The 18,263-nt window shown below is 58.3% G+C and overlaps 1 protein-coding gene across 3 annotated transcripts in view; it reads right to left on the reverse strand.

Moving 5' to 3' along the window:
• Positions 1-12,417, reverse strand: part of CAMK2A (calcium/calmodulin dependent protein kinase II alpha) — a 62,899-nt gene extending 50,482 nt beyond the window's left edge. For 2 of the 3 annotated variants that reach the window (XM_012790948.3, XM_075996219.1), the window contains exon 1: positions 12,186-12,417. In XM_012790948.3, the coding sequence (XP_012646402.1) occupies positions 12,186-12,247 (62 nt within the window). In that variant the 5' untranslated portion in view covers positions 12,248-12,417. The remainder of the gene's footprint in view (positions 1-12,185) is intronic. The other variant, XM_012790958.3, reaches the window with a different exon arrangement.
• Positions 12,418-18,263: the final 5,846 nt, after the last annotated feature.

An 18,263-nucleotide genomic window follows, 5' to 3' on the forward strand; every position in this document is an offset into this window, starting at 1 on the left:
CAATGAAGGGATGGAGGGACACAGGAGGCGAAGAAGTGATATAAAATTTCTCCATTAGGGAAACAAAATTCCATCTAGGTAAAGACCTTAGATCAGTGGTTCTGAAGCCGGCTGCTGCAGAGTCCCCTGGGGAATCTTTCGAAAATACAGACTGGAAGGCCCCACCCAGCCCTACTACATCCGGAGTGCTGGGTGTGGGCCTAGGGAACCTAATTCCATTTTAACTCTCCCTCCGGGGGGGAGGGGGGGTTCCTTCCCAGCCAGCTGGGCACTGCCCTCCTACCTTCTGGGGAAGTCCTGCTACATATCCCGCCTCCCCTGGAAATCAGCACGGATGGGGCCCACACCTGCAGGGAGGCTCAACAGGCCCGTGAACCTGGGCTCTGGCCCAAGGAACTGAGGCCCTCAGAGCCACAGCCATAAAACAAGAAAAGCCACGCTTGCCGAACGTCCTCCTCAGAGCAGCATTAATCTTTCGTGTAAAATCAGAGGCTCCTAACCAGGGGTCCAGGCCAAGGATGGGGCAGCGCAGGGCCCGGAACCCCCCGGAGGACATCCTGTGCGCCTGAGCGTAGGTACGCGCATTGTTTTTTCTGGGGCAAGGATGCATCATCGCTTTTACCAGGTGCTCAAAAGGAGGAGTTTCTCAAAACCAGTTCGGATTACCGATCCAGAGGGCAGCAGCCCCTCACGCGCCCAGAAGGCATCCTCCATTCCCATCCATGCACATTCCCCGCCGAGCTCCTTCCCGACCCGAGCAGCAGCCCGCGCAGTGGGAATTATGATCCTCCGCCGCCCAGGTCGGGAAGCTGGGGCCGCACGCCAGCGGACGTGTGCCTGGAGAAGCCGTGAAGAGAATCCAGGTCACCCGCACTTTTTCTTCTGACCCCACCCCAGGCAGGAGAGTGGTTCTCAAGAGCAGGGGCTCTGGGGTCACAAAGACCTGTGGCCCCATGCCAGTTCACCCCTGCCTGTGTGACATTGAACTTGGCACGTCTCCTCTCTGTTTCTCCGCATCAGAGGGCAAGAATAGCATCTACCTCCTGGGTGTGTTGGGGAGATTAGGTAACTGGTGCAGAGCACTCGGCACAGGGCCAAGCACACGGGACATGGTGAGGACAGAAGCGGGGTGGAAGGGCCAGGGACCCCCTCTTTCCACCTACTCGGTCTCAGGTCTCCACGCATGTGTACAAAGGCTCACCCCTGCCTGCCACGGCAGTGGAGATCAGAGACGAGTCCTAGCAAAAATGAGAGTGAGGCCAGCGAATTGGCAGCCCTAACCTCCTTTTTAAAATCTTTAGGTTAAAAAAGGCATGCTTCTGTATTCTTGTCCCTCAAGAACAAATGGCCATAGCCCACCAGCCCACTCGTCCCATGTCCCCGAGCTGGGCAGCAGGCCAGCAGGGGGGTGGGTGGGAACCGGACAGGGTGGGAGAGGCTGGGAGGCCAAGGAAGGGAGGGCAGGGGTGGGAGGGTGTGGCCTGGGGTCCCAAGAGGAAGGGATGAGCCCTGGGTGTGAGGGCCCCATGTGCGGGCAGGGGGTAGGGAGGGAATGCCAGTGGGCCATCCTGGGACTGCCTGGGAGAGTGCTCCCGGTGCACAGTGGGAGAGGTGGGGGCAGTGTTTTGGGGTGCAAAGGGGTGCAGGGGAGCGTTCCGGGGTTCCTAGGGCTGGGGCAGTGTTCCTAGATGCAAGGGGTGGGTGTCTGGCCACAGGAGTATATCAGCAACCCGGTCTGGCCCTTGAGCATGTGATGCTGTGAGGCCATAGTCGTGACAAGGCACACAGGTGTCACCACGGGTATGACGTATGTATGCATGGGAGAGGGTCACAGAATGTGGGCAGGGAGGCAGACACCAGAGGAACCGAATCTCGGGGTCTCGGCCTTGTTGGGAGGTCTTGGGCAGGAATTGGAATTTCTTCATCTGCAACACGGAGGCTGGGGTAGGGCTGAGGCTAAAATAACACAGAGGCCTTTCCGGCTTTGACGTTTGCTGACAGCGCTGTCTGGTAGAACTTTCTGCGATGATGGAAATAGCCTGAGTTATCCAGTGTGGCAGCCACTAGCCACACACGGCTACGGAGCACTTGAAATGTGGTCAGTGGGGCTGAGAACTGAATTTTAACATTTATTTCATTTAAATAGCTATATGTGGCTAGTGAGAACCATGTTGGACAGTGTGATTCTATGAAAATTGGAGCAGGCACCCTTGAATCCAAACAACTGGAGTTCACACTGCGGTTCAGCTACTTACTAGCAAGTCCCTTCACCTCAGTAAGCCTGTTTCCTCCTCCCTAAAATGCGGACAATAATGATTGTACCCACCCTGTGCAGTTGTTTCAAGGATTCAATGAGATAATAAGGTAGGCGATGCATTTGGCAGTCCCCGGGGTATAGTAAATGCTCAAGAAATAACGCCTCGTATAGACATCGCTATTCACAAAGGGATGAGAACAGCTGGCATCATCAGAAACAAAATGGACCTTGTTTGCCAAGCTCAGAGAGGAGGCAAGCCAGGGAGGGGGTGTGAGGGGCCACGGGAGGAGGGGAAGGGGCTGCTTCCCCAGGCTGAGTGGGCTGCCCCCGGCTGGCAGGCAGGCAGGAGTGTGAGCAGGCAGCACCCCGCCCAGCACCTGGGAAACAGGAGGACAGGGCACAGCCACAGCAGCCCAGAGTGGCTGGGAATGTGGGAACGTGCTAATGGGCTGTGAAAAGCAAGATTCATGCTGCGAAATTGCTTTCTGGCTGCCTGGCTTTCTGGTGTCCGGGGTGTGGCTGGCTGCCAGCCCACAGGGGACCCACTACCCTCTCTGGCCTAGAACACCCCGAAACGTTGACATGGCAGCCAAGTGCAGCCCCAGGAGCACTGGGTGGGGAGCCAGCAGACCTGAGTCCTCACCCAGCTTGGCTGCCAGCTCGCTTGTCCTTCTGGGCCTCAGTTTCCCCACTTGAAAGGTAGGGATTCGGAGCCCCAGCCCTACTCCCTCCTGGGGCCATTCATGAGTGGCCCCTACTCCCCAAGACCGGTTGCTGTCAACTCCCTCTAAAGGAAACCTCTCTAGCTCCACCCCGAGCCACTCAGAGCCCATGCCACGCCTGTGGGTCTCAGCAGTCAGAAGCACTGTTTATCCATCAGGCCATCCGGGGACAGCACTGTCACCAGACTCTCCCTCTACTCAGGTCCCCGGGGGTCTGACTGTCTTGCAGCCTCTAGGGCCTTCCCTTCATTGGCTGCTTCCTCAAGCACACCCGGGTCTCCCTCATTCTGGGGAAATAAATAGCCTCCCTCCAAAATAAAACAAAAGCACCAAGAACCTTTCTCCCGACCCAGCAGCCTGGGCTGTGCTTCCTTCCTCCCTTCCTCTTTGCTGCCAAACTTCCAGAACAAATGTCCGACATCCGCCGCCTCCTCTTCCCACCTCCCACACTCCATGAACCCACCACAATCTGGCTGCCGCCCCCGGCACCCCATGGAAGAAAGGCCTGTGCCAGGCTCGCCCACCCAATTCCTTCCCCCACCCCATGACCTCTTGCAGCCCCCCTTGGGCCTAGTGTGCCCAGCCTGCCCCAGCCCAGGTGGCATCTGGCCCCGCCAGCTGCAGCGGGGGGCTCACCCATCCTTTGGTTGCAGGGTCACTGACAGTGCCCATCTCTGCTGCGCCCGTCTGCCCCCCATCCGCCCTCCGTACTTCCTCTTACCACTTCCCCTCTGTCTCCTCTGCCAGGGGCCATCAGCTGTGACTCTGGGGAGACTCTGGGCACTCACAGACCCACTTAAAATTTCTCGAGCATGATTCTGTGCCTGCGCATCGTTCTGGCCAAAGGACGCCTGTCCTTCGTCAGTTTCACAAAGGAGTCCCTGATGCCCCAAAAGGTTAAAGCCACTGACCAGCACCCAAGATTGCAATCTACATCCGTAGCCCCCTCTGGTCTTCAGAATTCTAGTCCCATATTTTTAGCTACTCATCATCTTGCCTGGATGCTACGTGTAGCAGGCACCTCATAATCAAAGCCCCGTCTCTTCCCCAAAACGTCCCCACTGTCGGTTAAGATACTTAAGCATTCTACCTCTCAGAGATGAGCTGCTGGTGATTTCAGAGAGTTCACGGTCAAATGCCGACAGACCTGTCACTTGTGAGAGGATTAGCATCCAAGACCTCTTGGTGGTCGGTAACCCATGGCTCCGGCCAGCTGATGGGACCACCCAGGATGTGGAACCCAGAACATACAGGGTTGGATAGGGGGAGGGAAAGAGGGGACTTGGCCACAGGAGCAGTGCCACCTGTTGGGCCAGAGGGTGGGCATTCGGAAGCTGGAACACCCAATCATACCTTATTACCAACGTCTGCCCCCTCCCATTCCACAGATAAAGAAACTGAGGTCAAGATCCTGAACCCAGGACTGTTGATTGATTGTCCATTGCTTTTCCGGTACCAGATACTCTCAGATCAGAGGGGGCTCTAACCTGGGGTCCACAGCTGGGCTTCAGGGTAGAGGGCATATCTGTGAACAATGACATTGGACTACGTGTGCATTTTGGTGGGGGAGAGTGCCCACGGCTTACATGGCGTTCTCTGAGGGCTCCTAATCCCCAAAAAACAGTTAAAAAGACGGGGTCAGATTCATTCAGAAACAAAAGGAAAACCCTGCGCGAGGTGCCTCTACCACACCCACCTCTGTGTCCCTTGAGCGAGTCCCTTTCCCTCCAGGGGCCTCAGCTTGCCCATCTGTCAAATCTGCTGGTCAGCAATTTTCAAGCCCTCTCTTTCTTCCTTTTTCTTTATTTCCCGTGTAAGCAGTAGTGTCCTTTCTTAATAGTAAACAAACAAAACCCAGCCATGCGAATCTCCTAATGGCACATAGACCAGAGGAGATGGGGCTGGGCGCTCAGGATCCCCTTGGCTGGACGCCCCCTCGGCGCCCTGCTGCTCGTGGCTCCCTGAAGCAGCCCTGTGAGCAGAGCTAGAAGCCTCCACATTCCACAGCCAGAAATTCCTAGGACCTCTTGCTGAAACCACCCCTCTCCCCTCCTCCCACCTGCCGCGGCTGCGGCCGCCCACTCCCAGACTCCAAAGATGCTGTAGGGACGTGGTGTCTTCGAGCTGTCCCAAACTGCCCCACCCCCCCCAAACGCCAACCCAGCAGAAGTTTCATGGGGGACACAGAAGGCCCGGGAACCGGAAGATTCTATTTGCTGCAGGGAACATTGAACCAACAGAAGTTCCAACATGTTCCTTGTTTTGGCTGCACATGGGTTTTCTTGAATGGGTTACAGGAAGAAATGCAGAAAAATATTCCCGGTGCCTAGAGGCAGGGCCAGGGCACAGCAGAGCAGGGGAGGCACCAAGGTGTCACTTTCTCCCCAGCCTCTGACGGCCGCCTGGCCTGGCCTGGCCACAGTGCACGCCGCACAGGCTTCCAGGGGTCCCAGTGTCAGGGAGAGGCCCTGAGGTGTAAGACAGCTGCGCACTGGGGTGGAAAGAGGCTGGAGTGCCCAATTCTCATGCCTCACTGACTGTGTGACCATGCGCAAGGCCCTTGCCCTCTCTGGGCCTTAGCTCCCTCCCTGTACAACAACAGAGCACCGTTTGCTCTGATATCCTGGATGGAACTGAAGGTATCCTGGCCCTAAGCCATCTCCCTCCTCATCCTTGCAGCAAAGCATCTCCCCAGAAGAGCACAGGAGGGATGAAGGGCGGGATGAGGGGTGTGAATGGCACAGGTCTGCCTGCCCAGCCCGGCTCCTGCGGCTGCACCCAGCTGCGGGGTAGAGGAGCGGATCTGGCCCTTAGAAAGTTCTTCCTTGGGATTCCTTCCACGGTCAGTAAGAAAGGAAGGAGGGAAGGAGGGAGGGAGGTCTTCCTTATGCTGAGCTGAAAGTCGCCTCTCCTCGCGTTCTCTACGTGTTCCGGGGCTCTGCCCCTGGGATGTGGGGCCCAGGCACAAATCTTCAGATATGAGGGGAGAGGACACAGCCCCAGGGGCTCTGTCCTCCCTGCCAAAGTCCCCAGTTCCTCAGTGCTCTGTCACTTGATTTGGCTTCCAGACACTCACTACCCTGCCCAGGCTTCTAGACAATCTATAGATTTTTAATACGCCTTCTAGGACCCGTGTCTAGAAGCTGGGGGTGGGCTGAGCGGGCCAGAGAAGGGTGGGGCTGACATGCTCCACTGAAATACATATCTCAGAGCCTTTGAGCTGTTCCCACTCCTAGGAACACTCTTCTACCCTCTTCCCTCCGGTTAATTCAGTCTCCAGCTCCCTGAATTCACCGCCTCAGGGAGCCTTCCTCACCCCAACTAGTTGAGGTCTCTCTGCAGCTCATAGCGCCATGATTGTGGTCACAGCCCTTACCCAGTTGCATTTAAATAGTAATTTCTGAAGTGGTTTAATTAATGTTGTTCGCACCAGACTGTGAGCCCCATGAGGGCAGAGACTACATAAGTCTTGCATGTGGCACATGCTGGGCTCAGCCCAGCGCTGGGAACAGAGAATGTGCTCGGGAAATATCCGTTGAATAGATGCAAGGATCACAGAGGTGTCCTCCTTTTACATGGCTCCAAGACACCAAGGCCCTCAACGTTCTCCAGCACAGAAAGTCCCACAGGCCTTAGAGTCCGACACGGGCGTGGACAGTGGTGGCCCACGGAGACCGAGAGTGCCCGGCGGGGTCTCAGCAGGTTGGGCTGCAGCAGGCTTGCCTAAGGTGGCAGGCTTCCCACAGTGCCAGGGGGCTCGCGCGCAGGAGACGGGCATTGCGGCAACCCGGCGAGAGAGATAGATACAGTGAGGCCAGAGAGATGGAGAGGAGGGCACAGAGAGACAGAGACAGGGACAGAGACAGACGGAGAGCAAGAGAGAGCCCAGAAGCCCAGCCAGAGTCGTCTTGCTACCCCTGCCCTGGGAGGTGGACCCCTGTGTGCTCTACGCCATGTCAGAGCCTGCGTGTGCGTGTCCACGTGCGCCGCTGTGAGCTTGCGTGAGGATGGATGTGTGTGTGTGCACGCATCAGCAACACGGCGTGGGCATTGAACCCTGAGGCTCTGCCCTCACCCCCCGGAGAGGGCCACGGCCCCAGACTGCAGGGGTGCTGGCAGCAGTGTCACTGTGTGCTTGTGGAGGGAGGGGGGAGGCAGGGAGGGAGGGAGGGAGAGGCTCAGTGGAGTGTCAGTGTGTCTCAGCCTGTGTGGGGGCGGCTGTGCGGGGGCGGAGGGCTGCAGCATGCACCAGAACATGTGCGTGCCTGCCGCTCCGATGGCTCGGAGGAGGGAGAGGAGAGCCTGTCCCTTTCCCTGTCCCTGCCATCCCCTCCTTGAGATCTTGCCCCCCAGTTTTTCATCATTTGGCCCCTGCACATTATTTGGTCCCCTATCCCAGGCCCTGCCTCTCCCTGTGGCCTTGGACGAATCCCTTCTCCCTGGGTGTTGGCTCCCAGAGGCCAAGGCAAGTCCGTCTATGCCATGAGCAGGCAATCTGCATGGTCCCTCCAATTCTGATGTTCTGGGTGTCTGTGATCTCCCACCTGTGCCTTCCAGAGAGGGTGGCCACCCTACTGGGGCATTTCTGGCATCTACAGAGGTACGTAGACCCCCATTACACAGATGATAAAGTTGAGAACACAAAGGACAAGTGATTCAGCCAGGGTGGCCCAGTAGATTAGAGGCAGAAGCACTACTGGAAAATCAGCAACAGTTCAGAATCCCTCCCCCAACACACGGGGCCCCCGCTTTCTTCCCTTGTTAGTGGGTAAGAGAGAGGGTGCTTCCCAGGCACGGTGCCAGGAGTGGCCCCTCTCTGTGACCTTCCTTCTGTATGCTGGGTGCTGGAGACAGGGACACACACCCCTGAGCAGGTCCCTCCACCTCCTCAAGCCACAGTCTCTTCCTCTGTGAGAGGGAGGAGTAAGCCCTGCCCCTCCCTCGGAGATGAGCTCATGGAGGGAGAAGAGCCGCGGCCCCAGAGTGTCGTGGATAGCCGAGGGTATTAGGGGTGGAATAAACACACCACCAGGCCTCGGAGCAGTGCATCGATGCCCTGGCGCGCTCTCTCTCCAGCGTGACATTGTCCACGCTCCTATCGGCTCTGCCGGGGAAGGTGGGACTGCGACGACGCATTCCATGGATGTTAGAGCTTGGGTTCCAGGAAGCGCTTGAGCAGCCAGGCCCCAGGCCCCGAGCTGCCTCTGGACCACACTGGCACCCGGGATCAGCCTCACCCCGAGGGGTTGGCGATGCAAAGCCGAGGAAGTGAGAAGGGGCTCCGGAGTCCGGAGCCAGCCCTCTGCTCGAGTCAACCCTGCAGGCCAAGCGCAGCCCCTGCAACCCCTCCCCCCCCAACACTGCCTTGAGTCAATTTCAGATCCCTGTTTCTAGAGAGAAAAGAGTGGGTTGAGCTCTCTCTCCAATCTCTCTCCCTCCCTCCCTCTCTCTCTCTCTCTCTCAAGTAAAATCTCCTTTGGAGGCTCTTTCTGTACAGCCCAGTGATTACACAGGCTGCAGGGCAGCTCTCTGCCTTTCCAGCCTCTTCTGGGGCTGGGAGCAATGCCACGGGCTGGGCAAGGCTTCTTCTCCGCTTCTTTGAACCTGATCCCTTTCCTCTGGTGCTTCCACACCCCCCGGCCCCTCACCACTACCAGCATTCCTGCTTTTCTCAGATATTCTGGTCTTCAGAGAAAACTGGACATACCAGGAGCTCTGGCCTGGCCACGGCAACCCACCCTGACCTCTGCAGCTCCTGTCACTGCCTCTAGCAAGATTCTGGGCCCCCTGGGGTCTGGGCTTTCATTCCCCTCATCCTTGGGACAGAGGAGGACTGGGGTCAAAGGAGGAGGGAGTGAGCTCACTCTGGGTCCCAAGCGACAGCCCCACCCAACCTTCTAGGGGACATGAAATCAAGTTCTCGCCTCATCTGAATTCACAGGCTTCAGTGGGACGTTCAGTGCAGTGGCATCGGGGGCTGCAGAAACCCCTGCCCAGGGCCCGGACTCCAGCCACAGCCTCCCTGCTGGCTGCGCCCAGCGCTGGAGAGGAGCAGCTCCTCCTGCATCCCTAGCCAGCCCTGCCTGGGCTTCTAGAAGGCCTGCCGTCACGAGCCGGACCCCACTGGGCAGGACGCCAGGAGCACTTGCCTTCCTCTGCAGTGGGCAGCCCACGGCCCCATGGAGGAGGCCCAAAGGCTCCTATGTGCCCTTTTAGGGCTAACCCAGCTGCCTCTTCCGGTCACCCTGCTAGTGATCGGAGTGGGCTCTGGAATGGGGGTTCAGCTTTTGGGTGGTGACTGCAGTGTCCCACCCCACAGGGGCCCTGGGTCATTGATTGAAGAATGGGCCCTGCAGGTGTCTTCCTCGCTTCCTCACCCAGGAGCCCTTGCATCACTGCCGGCCTCGGGGAGATGGGGCTTGGCTAGCCCCCTGGCCCCACTGGGCAAACTCCAGACAAAAGGCAAACATCTAGCAGGTCCCATCACCTATCTTTAGCCCTGCCAGGCTTTGAGGACAACTGTCACCGCAGCAGTGAGCCTGCGCTGGAGGCCCACTGTGCGCCAGGCTCGAGGCTGTGTCTCTGTAGGCACCATCTCATCACATCCTCACAGCCCTTCTTCCTCTCCAGATCACAGGTGAGGGAAAGAGGCTCCGACACCTGCCCAATGTCACAGAGCGATGGGTGGTGAGGGACGGAGCCTGCGCCCCTCCCTGCCCTGCTGGCTGCTCAGACCGAAGCTGCCGTGCAGAGCAGGAGCCCCAGCCTCCTCGGTGACATGCCCTGGCCTTTCCACGCAGACAGCAGAAGCGTGGAGCCAGGCCACCTCATCCCCTTGCTCCCACACAAGCATCCTTAACCTGAGGCCCAGGCACGGACTTCCTGCTGTCCTGCAAGCTCTTGATACCGCATGCAGCATTTTGTAGGTTTGTACATTTTTCTGGGGAATGTAGATTTAGCCTTTCTTCAGATTCCTGAAGGAATATGTGACCTAAAAAAAGGTTAAGAGCACTGATGGTTCTGGAAGGAAGAGGTCTGAAATTGATCAGACAAGGCCTGGCCATGTCTGCCACTCTCGGTTTTCCTGCCATGGCCACGCTCCAGGGCTCCCTTTCCTCTGAAACTCCTTGTAAAGGCTCATGAAGGAGCCCTCTGCCAAGCTGCCCCCACAAAACCCAGTCTTAGTGACATCCCTCGCCTCTTGGGGCAAACCATCACTTTTATTTTCACTTCCAGCACTTGAGTCACATCCCAACTCCATTTCACTGTACTCTGTGACGCAGTCCTGCCAGAACCCAGCTGTGGTCGCTCCTTGCAAAGCAGCTCCTTCCTGGCGAATCAGGGGATTCTGGGGTTCCAGGTGGACGCTGGAAACCAGCTGGACAGGGGTCCCTGTGCAAGTATGGCGGACAGCCTCAGTTCCCCAGAGCAGCCTTGAACATTTTGTTCCTGCCCCTACCCGTAGCACGAAACACACTCAGAAAGGCAGCAAGTCTGCAGGCAAGAGTGCACACACATCTGCACATGGCTGTGGGTGCACACAGGAGCCGGAGTGTGCCTGTAGGTGTCGGGATAGCCTGGGTGTGCCCGTGTCTGTGTGTGCAGGCAGCCTACTTGTACACAGCACAGGCCCACCTCCCACACATGCACAGACACCGGCATGAGCTCACACATGCCTCCAACACCCATACTCCCACACGAGTCCGTGCGCCCAGGCCTCACACATGCACACACACACACACGTACACCTCCCCTCCCGTGTGCACGACCCTCGTCCTCACACAGATGTACACCTCCAGACCTCACAGGAACACCACTGCATCCACGTCTCACATGTGCATCCTTACGCACCCCCAGGCCTCGCACACATGCACCTCCTGGTGTGCATACAGACCTAACCTGACATACATGTGCACACACACTGACGCATGTCCACACCCTTGCTCCCATGCAGCCCAGCCAACGGCACTCCTTGGACACTCACACACACACACACACACACACACACACACACGCACCCTTTCAGGGCACACTTGCACCTCGTCCTGGTGCACACACACAAACACTTGCACACCGTCTCAGTGCACACAAGTGCACCCCAGAGCCAGTCCTTATACAACACAATCAATTTCCCTAAGAAGTCCTCACACACAGCAATATACATCGCCTCCCCTCAAAATGCACCCTGGCATACACACATCCAGAACTCGCACCTGCTCACACAGCCCCTCTCCCCTGCACTCTTGCTGCTATAACAGGAACCCACCAGGGCATTGTCGCTCCTTGGCCCACAGGGAAAACTCTGCCTTCACACTGCACCCAACCCTTGATCCACCCCATGATCCTCCACAGACCTAGCTGGGGACATCCAGAAACCCTTCCCTGACACTCCATAGCCTCCTGGGCTACCCCAAGGCTCTTCCGTCTCTCCTCATCCTCCCACCCTTCTTTCCAGAGCAGTCATCAGAGACAGGAAATGATCATCTTTGGGCTGGGCAACTTTGCCACAGGACCAGAGCTGCTGCAACCTTCGCACCACCAGCCCCTGATGCAGCGGTGCCCCCTCCAGCTTGCCTGATTGCCCCTCCCCTCCTCCCAACACCCAGGAAGCCTCGCCAGCGCTCAGCCATTAACCCCTACTGTACCGATGCTCTCATTCCTGGCAGCAGCTGGGAAGGGGGAGGTGGGGAGGAGACGCACTTACAAGGAGAAGTTGCCCACTAGGCAAGTCGCTGCAGGTGCCTAAAGTCAGGAAGGACTACCTGGGAGCTGGTGAATTCCCTGCCATGGAGGTAGCTAAGTGGAGGCCAGATGGCCACCTCACACGAAACTAGAGGAGGGATTCCAGCTTTGGATCCAGCTGACTGGGAAAATCCTCTTTAACCCCGAGTTTCTAAGAATCTGTGTGCAACCAGGCTGTGTGCATTTGTGTGTGTGTTTGTGTGCATACGTGCACTGGCATACACTGGCAACCTTTCACCCCTACACACACGCACTCGCCTGGTTGGCTTGGCACATCTGTGCACCCACAAACATGCCGACACCCGACTCCGGGCACTCTGTGCACATGCAAGTGTCCCCAGCCCCATGCAGCCTGCCTTCCTCTGTATGCACAGGAATGCTCCCAGGGCACCGCAGGCACATGCCCCTGGCCCGAGACAACGACGCCCCCTGCGCCCTCCAGGACTCCCTGAGGCGCAACTCACTTTCCTAGTTCCTCGAAGAGCTGGTACTCTTCTGTGAAGCGGGTGCAGGTGATGGTGGCCATCCTGGTGCTGGGCGGGCAGGCGAGGCTCGGAGCTGGGGGACCAGGACTGAGGCACTGCTGCTCTGCTCCTGGAACTCGGGGCCACTCGCCTGCCCGTGCTGCCGAGTGCAAACAGAGAACCGGCTTGCCTGACGAGCCCGGGGCTTCTGAGCAGGGCACTGTGGCTGCTCACAGCCTCGCGAGCCTTCGTCAGCATCCAGGTCCCCATGGCAACCACCTCCGAAACGCCCTGTTCCCGTTGCCCCGGTAACTGCCTCCCCAACACCTGCCTGCCTTCCACTGCGAAAACCTGCTCCCGGACGCCTGGCCCTGCCGAACACAGTACTGCAGGCCTGTGTGGGCCGGGGGGCGGATGGACACAGCACCCCCAGGGTGATGGGCCAAGAGAGGGGTTGGGGGAGGGGGAAGAGAACAAACTTAGTCCACAAGTGATCTTCTCTCTTCCCACCTCCCCCACCTCCAACTGTGGGGCCCTTGTAGCAGACGGGATGGGATTAAGTGGGGCAAAAAGGCAGTTGCCATAGTAACTGCCAGTGGGTGCCGCATTCCGGGATGGTCCCCGGGAAAGACAGGATGCAGTTACCCTGGCAACTTCATCTCCTCTGGAGAGACAGGTATTGCCCCGTTGCCCTGGCAACAGCTGGGTTCTAAGGTTTACAGGGAAACGATGGCTAATTTGTTGGGATGGCTCTCTCTGTGGATCACTGTAGTCTGTAACTGTCTCTCAGTTCCCCTCCGTATTTTTTTTTTTGCCTCTGCCTCTGTCTTACTTATTTTGCTCCTGCTCTCTCTGCTCTTCTACCACCTTGCCCACTGCACTAGCACACTAGCTTGGGGGAGAAGTGCGGAGGACACCCTAGGATTCTTGAGGGATGGCCCTGGCTGCCCACTCACTCCCGCCTCTCCCAGCTGCGATGGTTGCTCCCCTCCTGAGCCCTCTTCTGCAACCTCTCCCCTAGCCTGTGCCCCCAGAGGGACTATGGAGATCTGGTCTCCTGGGGCTCATGTCCCAGTTTCTGCCTGTGCTTCAAGTCAAGGTAAAAGAGGCGAGAGGCAGCTGTGGGGAGGTGAGCATGGCCTGGCTTACCCGGGCAAGGCCAGCGACCGTGCACCTGCCCCGAAATCTGCATTCCCAAATTCTGTGGGAACCTTCCCTGCCAACTTCAACTCTTCAAGGTATCAGCCATACATACACACGCACAATCTCACCCCAAGGCCTGGGGGTTAAGAAGGAAAAGGACTGGAGTTTAAGACTAAGGATCTGAGTTTGAGTTCCAATGACATTTATTAGCTATGTGACCCTAGTCAGGTCACTAACCCTCTCTGAGCCTCCAGCCCCTTTTCTATACAACAGTGGAACAAAACTGCCCCTGCAGAGGAAGGCTGTGAAGATGGAGTAGGCTCAGAGCTGTTTTTAGTTTCTAGAAGAAGAAAAGGAAGCCTCTTTTTAGTTTCTAGAAGAAGAAAAGGAAGCTTTAAAGCAGGACCATGACCACTCCCATCACTCTAGCCTAGACTTAGAATCTCAAACCCTGTGCACCCCCGCCCCCCTATACTCAGGAAAAAGGGTGCATTAGCTCATTTCACAGCTTGCAGGGCTGAGACCTCATGCCAGCACCTGTCCCCAATGAGCATGGGCACGATAAATGATCCAGGCATTCAAACCCTCTGGGATTCTAGCTCACCCCTTCTGAACCTCCAAATCACCTTACTGGTCCCCTCATTTGCTGGACATGTGGTCTGTTTGTTGGTATCCTCCAACCCCAACAAGCCCCTGATTCACCACCCTAAGTCCAGGAGCCCCCTGGAGATATCTGGGCATCCCCCAGTTCTGCCTGTCTTCCTGGAGTCAGCGGGGGTGGGGAGAATGATGGGTGAGCTCTCCCATTCAGCCACTTTTCCCAGGAGGGGAAGGGAGGGAGGCAGAGGGGAAGGAGGGGAAGTGAACAGGGAGGAGGGGGGTAATGGCTTCACCACTAATTGCACCATTACCACCTTCAGTAAAAGGAAAAACCACTCAGTTTTGTTTCTGCACACAATATGCTTCCTGCTCGTGCCGCCAACGTTGCAATTCAAAGGCAGAGAGGAGAGGCCTGCGCTCAGGGCCCGCACAGCCAGTGGGCAGCAAGCAGGGCACAGAACACCGCACCGAGCTACCGGCATCTGTGGGCAGGTGGAGGAGGGCTGCATTGCCACCTCCTGCCCCAGACCCTCTAGCCTGTCCCCAGGAAGGGGTGGCTTCCACAACTGAAAGTGCTGGAATAGACCTCAATGACCACTGAGGCCACTGGCCATTGCCCAGAGGAGAGGAGAGGCAATGTTGTTTAGTACAGTGACTCCACGACCTACAGGCTGTGTGATTTTGGATGAGTATCCTAACTTCTTGGTGCCTCAGTTCCTCCATCTGCAAAATCGGCTGAATAATATTCCCTACCTCCAGGCTGTTCTATGGGCACAACGGGTGATACACATAAATGCTCAGTATGCAGGAAATTATTATGGAGGAACTCAAATGTCCTTTCCCTGAACACCCCTCTCCCTGAATCATGGAAACACACATCGCCATCTTCAAGTCCCTGTCCTTGGGGCGCTGTTCTCTGAGTCCCCACTGGAGCTCAGCTCGTGGTTTGGATAACACCTTGTCCAGGCCTAGTTTGCAGCAATGTCTGTAGAACAAAGGACTGGGGCTAGAAGGAGGGGAGGTCACAAGGACCTGCAGTTCATCGTGTGCCAACATAACGATAATATGGCTTTAAAAATTAACCACCGAGACAAAAAGCAAATGTTCCGTGAGGCTGTGTTAATGGAAATCTAACATTCTGAAAAAAGAAGGTGGTATTCTGCTTGGCTTGGTGCTGGCCTGACTGCCCTGTCTCGCTCCCTGTCCCTGATGGGGACCAGGGTTGGTGGCCTATGTGGCTGCAGGGGGCAGGGCCAACCCAGCCCCTCTCCACTTCTGTCCCCTCTGTCTATTCTTCCCATCTCCAGCTCTCCTAGAGGTTTAAACCTCCCTTTCTTCTCTCTCATTCTCTCTCTTGGTGTCTTCCTTCCTTCGCATATTTTCTTCCCAGTTCTTATCTTTCCCACTCCTTTCTACTTCCCCTCTTGTTTCTAACCCCTTCCCCTTCTGTCATTCTTCTCTTCTTCCCCTGGTGGCCCAGACGGTGCATGTCTACTAGCGGATGGGCAGGTCCCAGGCTGCAGGAGAGATGGCTGGGGGGGTGGGGAAGAGGAGAAGAGAAAGGGGTCTCCTCAGCAAGTCTCTCTTACACGTGCACCCACACCCCTCTGAACCTTCCAGAGCCTGGCTCAGGGGTGTGGGCATTGCCTTGGATGGGCACCCCCATCCTGAGTGTAAGTGCCACTCTGCTGAGAAGGCACAACTGCTAATGCACTGCCTCCCCTGTGCCCACGAGGCTGGCAGCTGTGCCCGGTGGCAGCGGGCAGCGAGGAGCCAGCCGTGCCTCTGTGGCGCTGAGAGAATGAGCCGATGATTGCATCAGGGGGATTGTTCCTGCCAAGCTCCCCACTCCCCAGGGCCATGGCAGGCATGAGCGCCAGCACGTGTGCCCATCTGCAACACGCATGTGGTGCTCAAGAGCAGGCCCGCATGCTATGGGCTGGTGTCCAGGGGTGGGAGCTCTGGGGGTTGCTGAACACAGCCCTGACATGCCGGAATGGGGCTTGGCACATGCACACAGGCAGCACCCCATGGAGCCGGGAGGCATGAGAGGAGACCAGGGCCAGGTTCCTGGGAGGGTGATCGCAGCCCCAGCGGCATTGTGACAGCTGACTCAAATCCCACCTTCTGCAGCCCACACACGTGCTCACATGCACATGCCCGAGTGCCTCAGGGTCCTGCAGGGCCTGGGCAGGCACCAGAGAAAGCGTGCCAGCCGAAGGGTCCCCACGGGGCCTGTCCCACTAAGGGCAGCGAGCGTGGGGGGCAGAACGAGCAGAAAGTGGGCCAAGAGAGGACCGATCCTGCCGAGGGTCTGGCTGGAGGGCAGTGAGTTCATTCATCGTGGTAACGCCAGGCCCACATGCAGAGGGAGGGAAGGCGGGGCAGGGAGCAGCGCTGCCACCCAGGTGTCCCACAGGAGGCACTCCTTGCAGGGCAGAGTGCCGCAGAGAGCCACGGCACAGAGAACAAGGTCTGCACAGCACGACCTGCGGTTAGAGGACCCGAGTTTGAGTCCTGGGAGAGCTTGCTGCAGGTCTTTTCCCCAGTGGGGCCTCCAGAGCTCCGCCCCTTGAGCCAGGTGTGGGGCTCTCTCCTAGCCCTGGCGGGAGGGCCGTTGTGGCCCAGGACTCCACAGGCAGGGCCCAGCTTGGACAGGCTGCCCTGGCTCTCTGCCCTGTAGCCAGCAGACTTGCTGCCACCTGGTCCAGCCAAGGGAGAAACGGGGGTGGTCCCCAAGCACGTCTGGGCTCCACTCCCCCAGACCCATGGCCCGAGGGGCTGGGGCTGCCTTGGGTCTGCCCTCCCTGTCCTCCCCCCACCACACGGGCTCAAGTGGTATAAGCACCCGCCTGGCAGTGCCATCACATCAGCAGCCTGGCCAAGGGTCCAGATCCGCATGCCCTGGCTGGAGGGAACTCGTGCCGCAAGAGGCAAGAGGGGCAGGCGGGAGCCATGCTGATTGCTGGGAAGAACTGAAGCCACAGCATGCAGAGCCTCTCATGGCAGAGCCCGAGACCCTCCACCAGTCTGGGGCCTGGGCCAGGTTGCAGGCTGAAGCTTGCAGGGGCCCCCTGGCTGTTTGCTGGGTGCTGGGTTGGGCAGGACTCTGAGCTAGGCAAGCTCTGGGCTGGGGTTGAGACTGGCCCGAGACCCAGGCCGAGCTTCCTTCTCAGCAGGAGCAGTGCCAGTCCCCTCCCCAGCTGGTCTCTCTTGGTTTGGGGCCAGCTTGGCCAGAGAGAGTAGATCTTGGGGCCTAAGGGACAGCAGAAAGGGCCATCTAGGGTCCTGTACTTGAGACCACAAAGGGCAGGGGCCGCAGGCAGAGAAGCAGGGGCTGGAGCTGGAGGGTGGGCCTCGGGCAGGGCTGACTCAGCAGGCACAGGAGAGGCCTCCGAACGGCGCGTGCAAGCCTGGAGCCGCAGGGAAGCCCTGGCTCCGCGCCACCCTGGAAAGGCCCAGCCCACACAGCTGGGACAAGCACCCAACAGAGCTGGAGTATCCTGAGTAATGGGCAGACTATGGACAGCGCATCCCCTGGGATATGCCGGACCCAGGACGCTGTCCTAATGGTGACTTCTTCAGAGCCTCCCTCCTGAGCAAGTGAAAGGCTGAAGGTGGCCAGAATCCAGAGGCCTCTGCCCGTCCCGGCCCCTGCCGCACCGCAGCCCGGCACCCGCATCACAGAGGCAGGGGAAGGGGCCAGGTGGGACACAGGTGGTCACCTCCACCCAGCAGCCCCAGCCAGACCCCCACTGCTGGACTCGGGCCCCTCTGCAGAGGGGATGCAGCTCCGTAGCCAGTGCCCGAACCCCTCGCCCACCCCACCCCACCCATCCTGCTCATCCACAAGCTGACGAGTCCTAACAGGCCTCCTTTGCCAGAGACAAAAATAACTATTTTCAAAATTCACAGCAGGGCTTTCGCCTACACACACTGCGCCGACTGGAACCTGAAGGGAGAGATGCAGAACGCAGTGTGCGGATGGAGGCGCGCTCTGCAGCGAGCAGGCGTCGCACCCCCGCGCCCCTCGCCAGCCGCGCCCCGCCAGCCGCAGGCGCAGGGGCACCCGGATCTGCCCAACGGGAAGGGCTCCTGGACCATCCGTCTGCGGTGCACAGGTGGACGCTGGGGCGCAGAGGGGCCCAGGAACTTGCCTGGGGCCACACAGTGGGTCTACGGCGGGAGTCCCGTGTGTTCTGCCGCCCAGCCGGGCTGCCCACCTCCTCTGCTGCTCACTCGCCAGCTGTGGGCTCCCACCTGCCCCAGGTCGCGCGTGCACACACCCACGCTTGCTCACAGACAGTGCCACGGCCGTCACTTCCGTGTCATGGC

The sequence above is a fragment of the Microcebus murinus genome, chromosome 21 (genome assembly GCF_040939455.1).
Source record: "Microcebus murinus isolate Inina chromosome 21, M.murinus_Inina_mat1.0, whole genome shotgun sequence".
Classification (NCBI taxonomy): Eukaryota; Metazoa; Chordata; class Mammalia; order Primates; family Cheirogaleidae; genus Microcebus; species Microcebus murinus.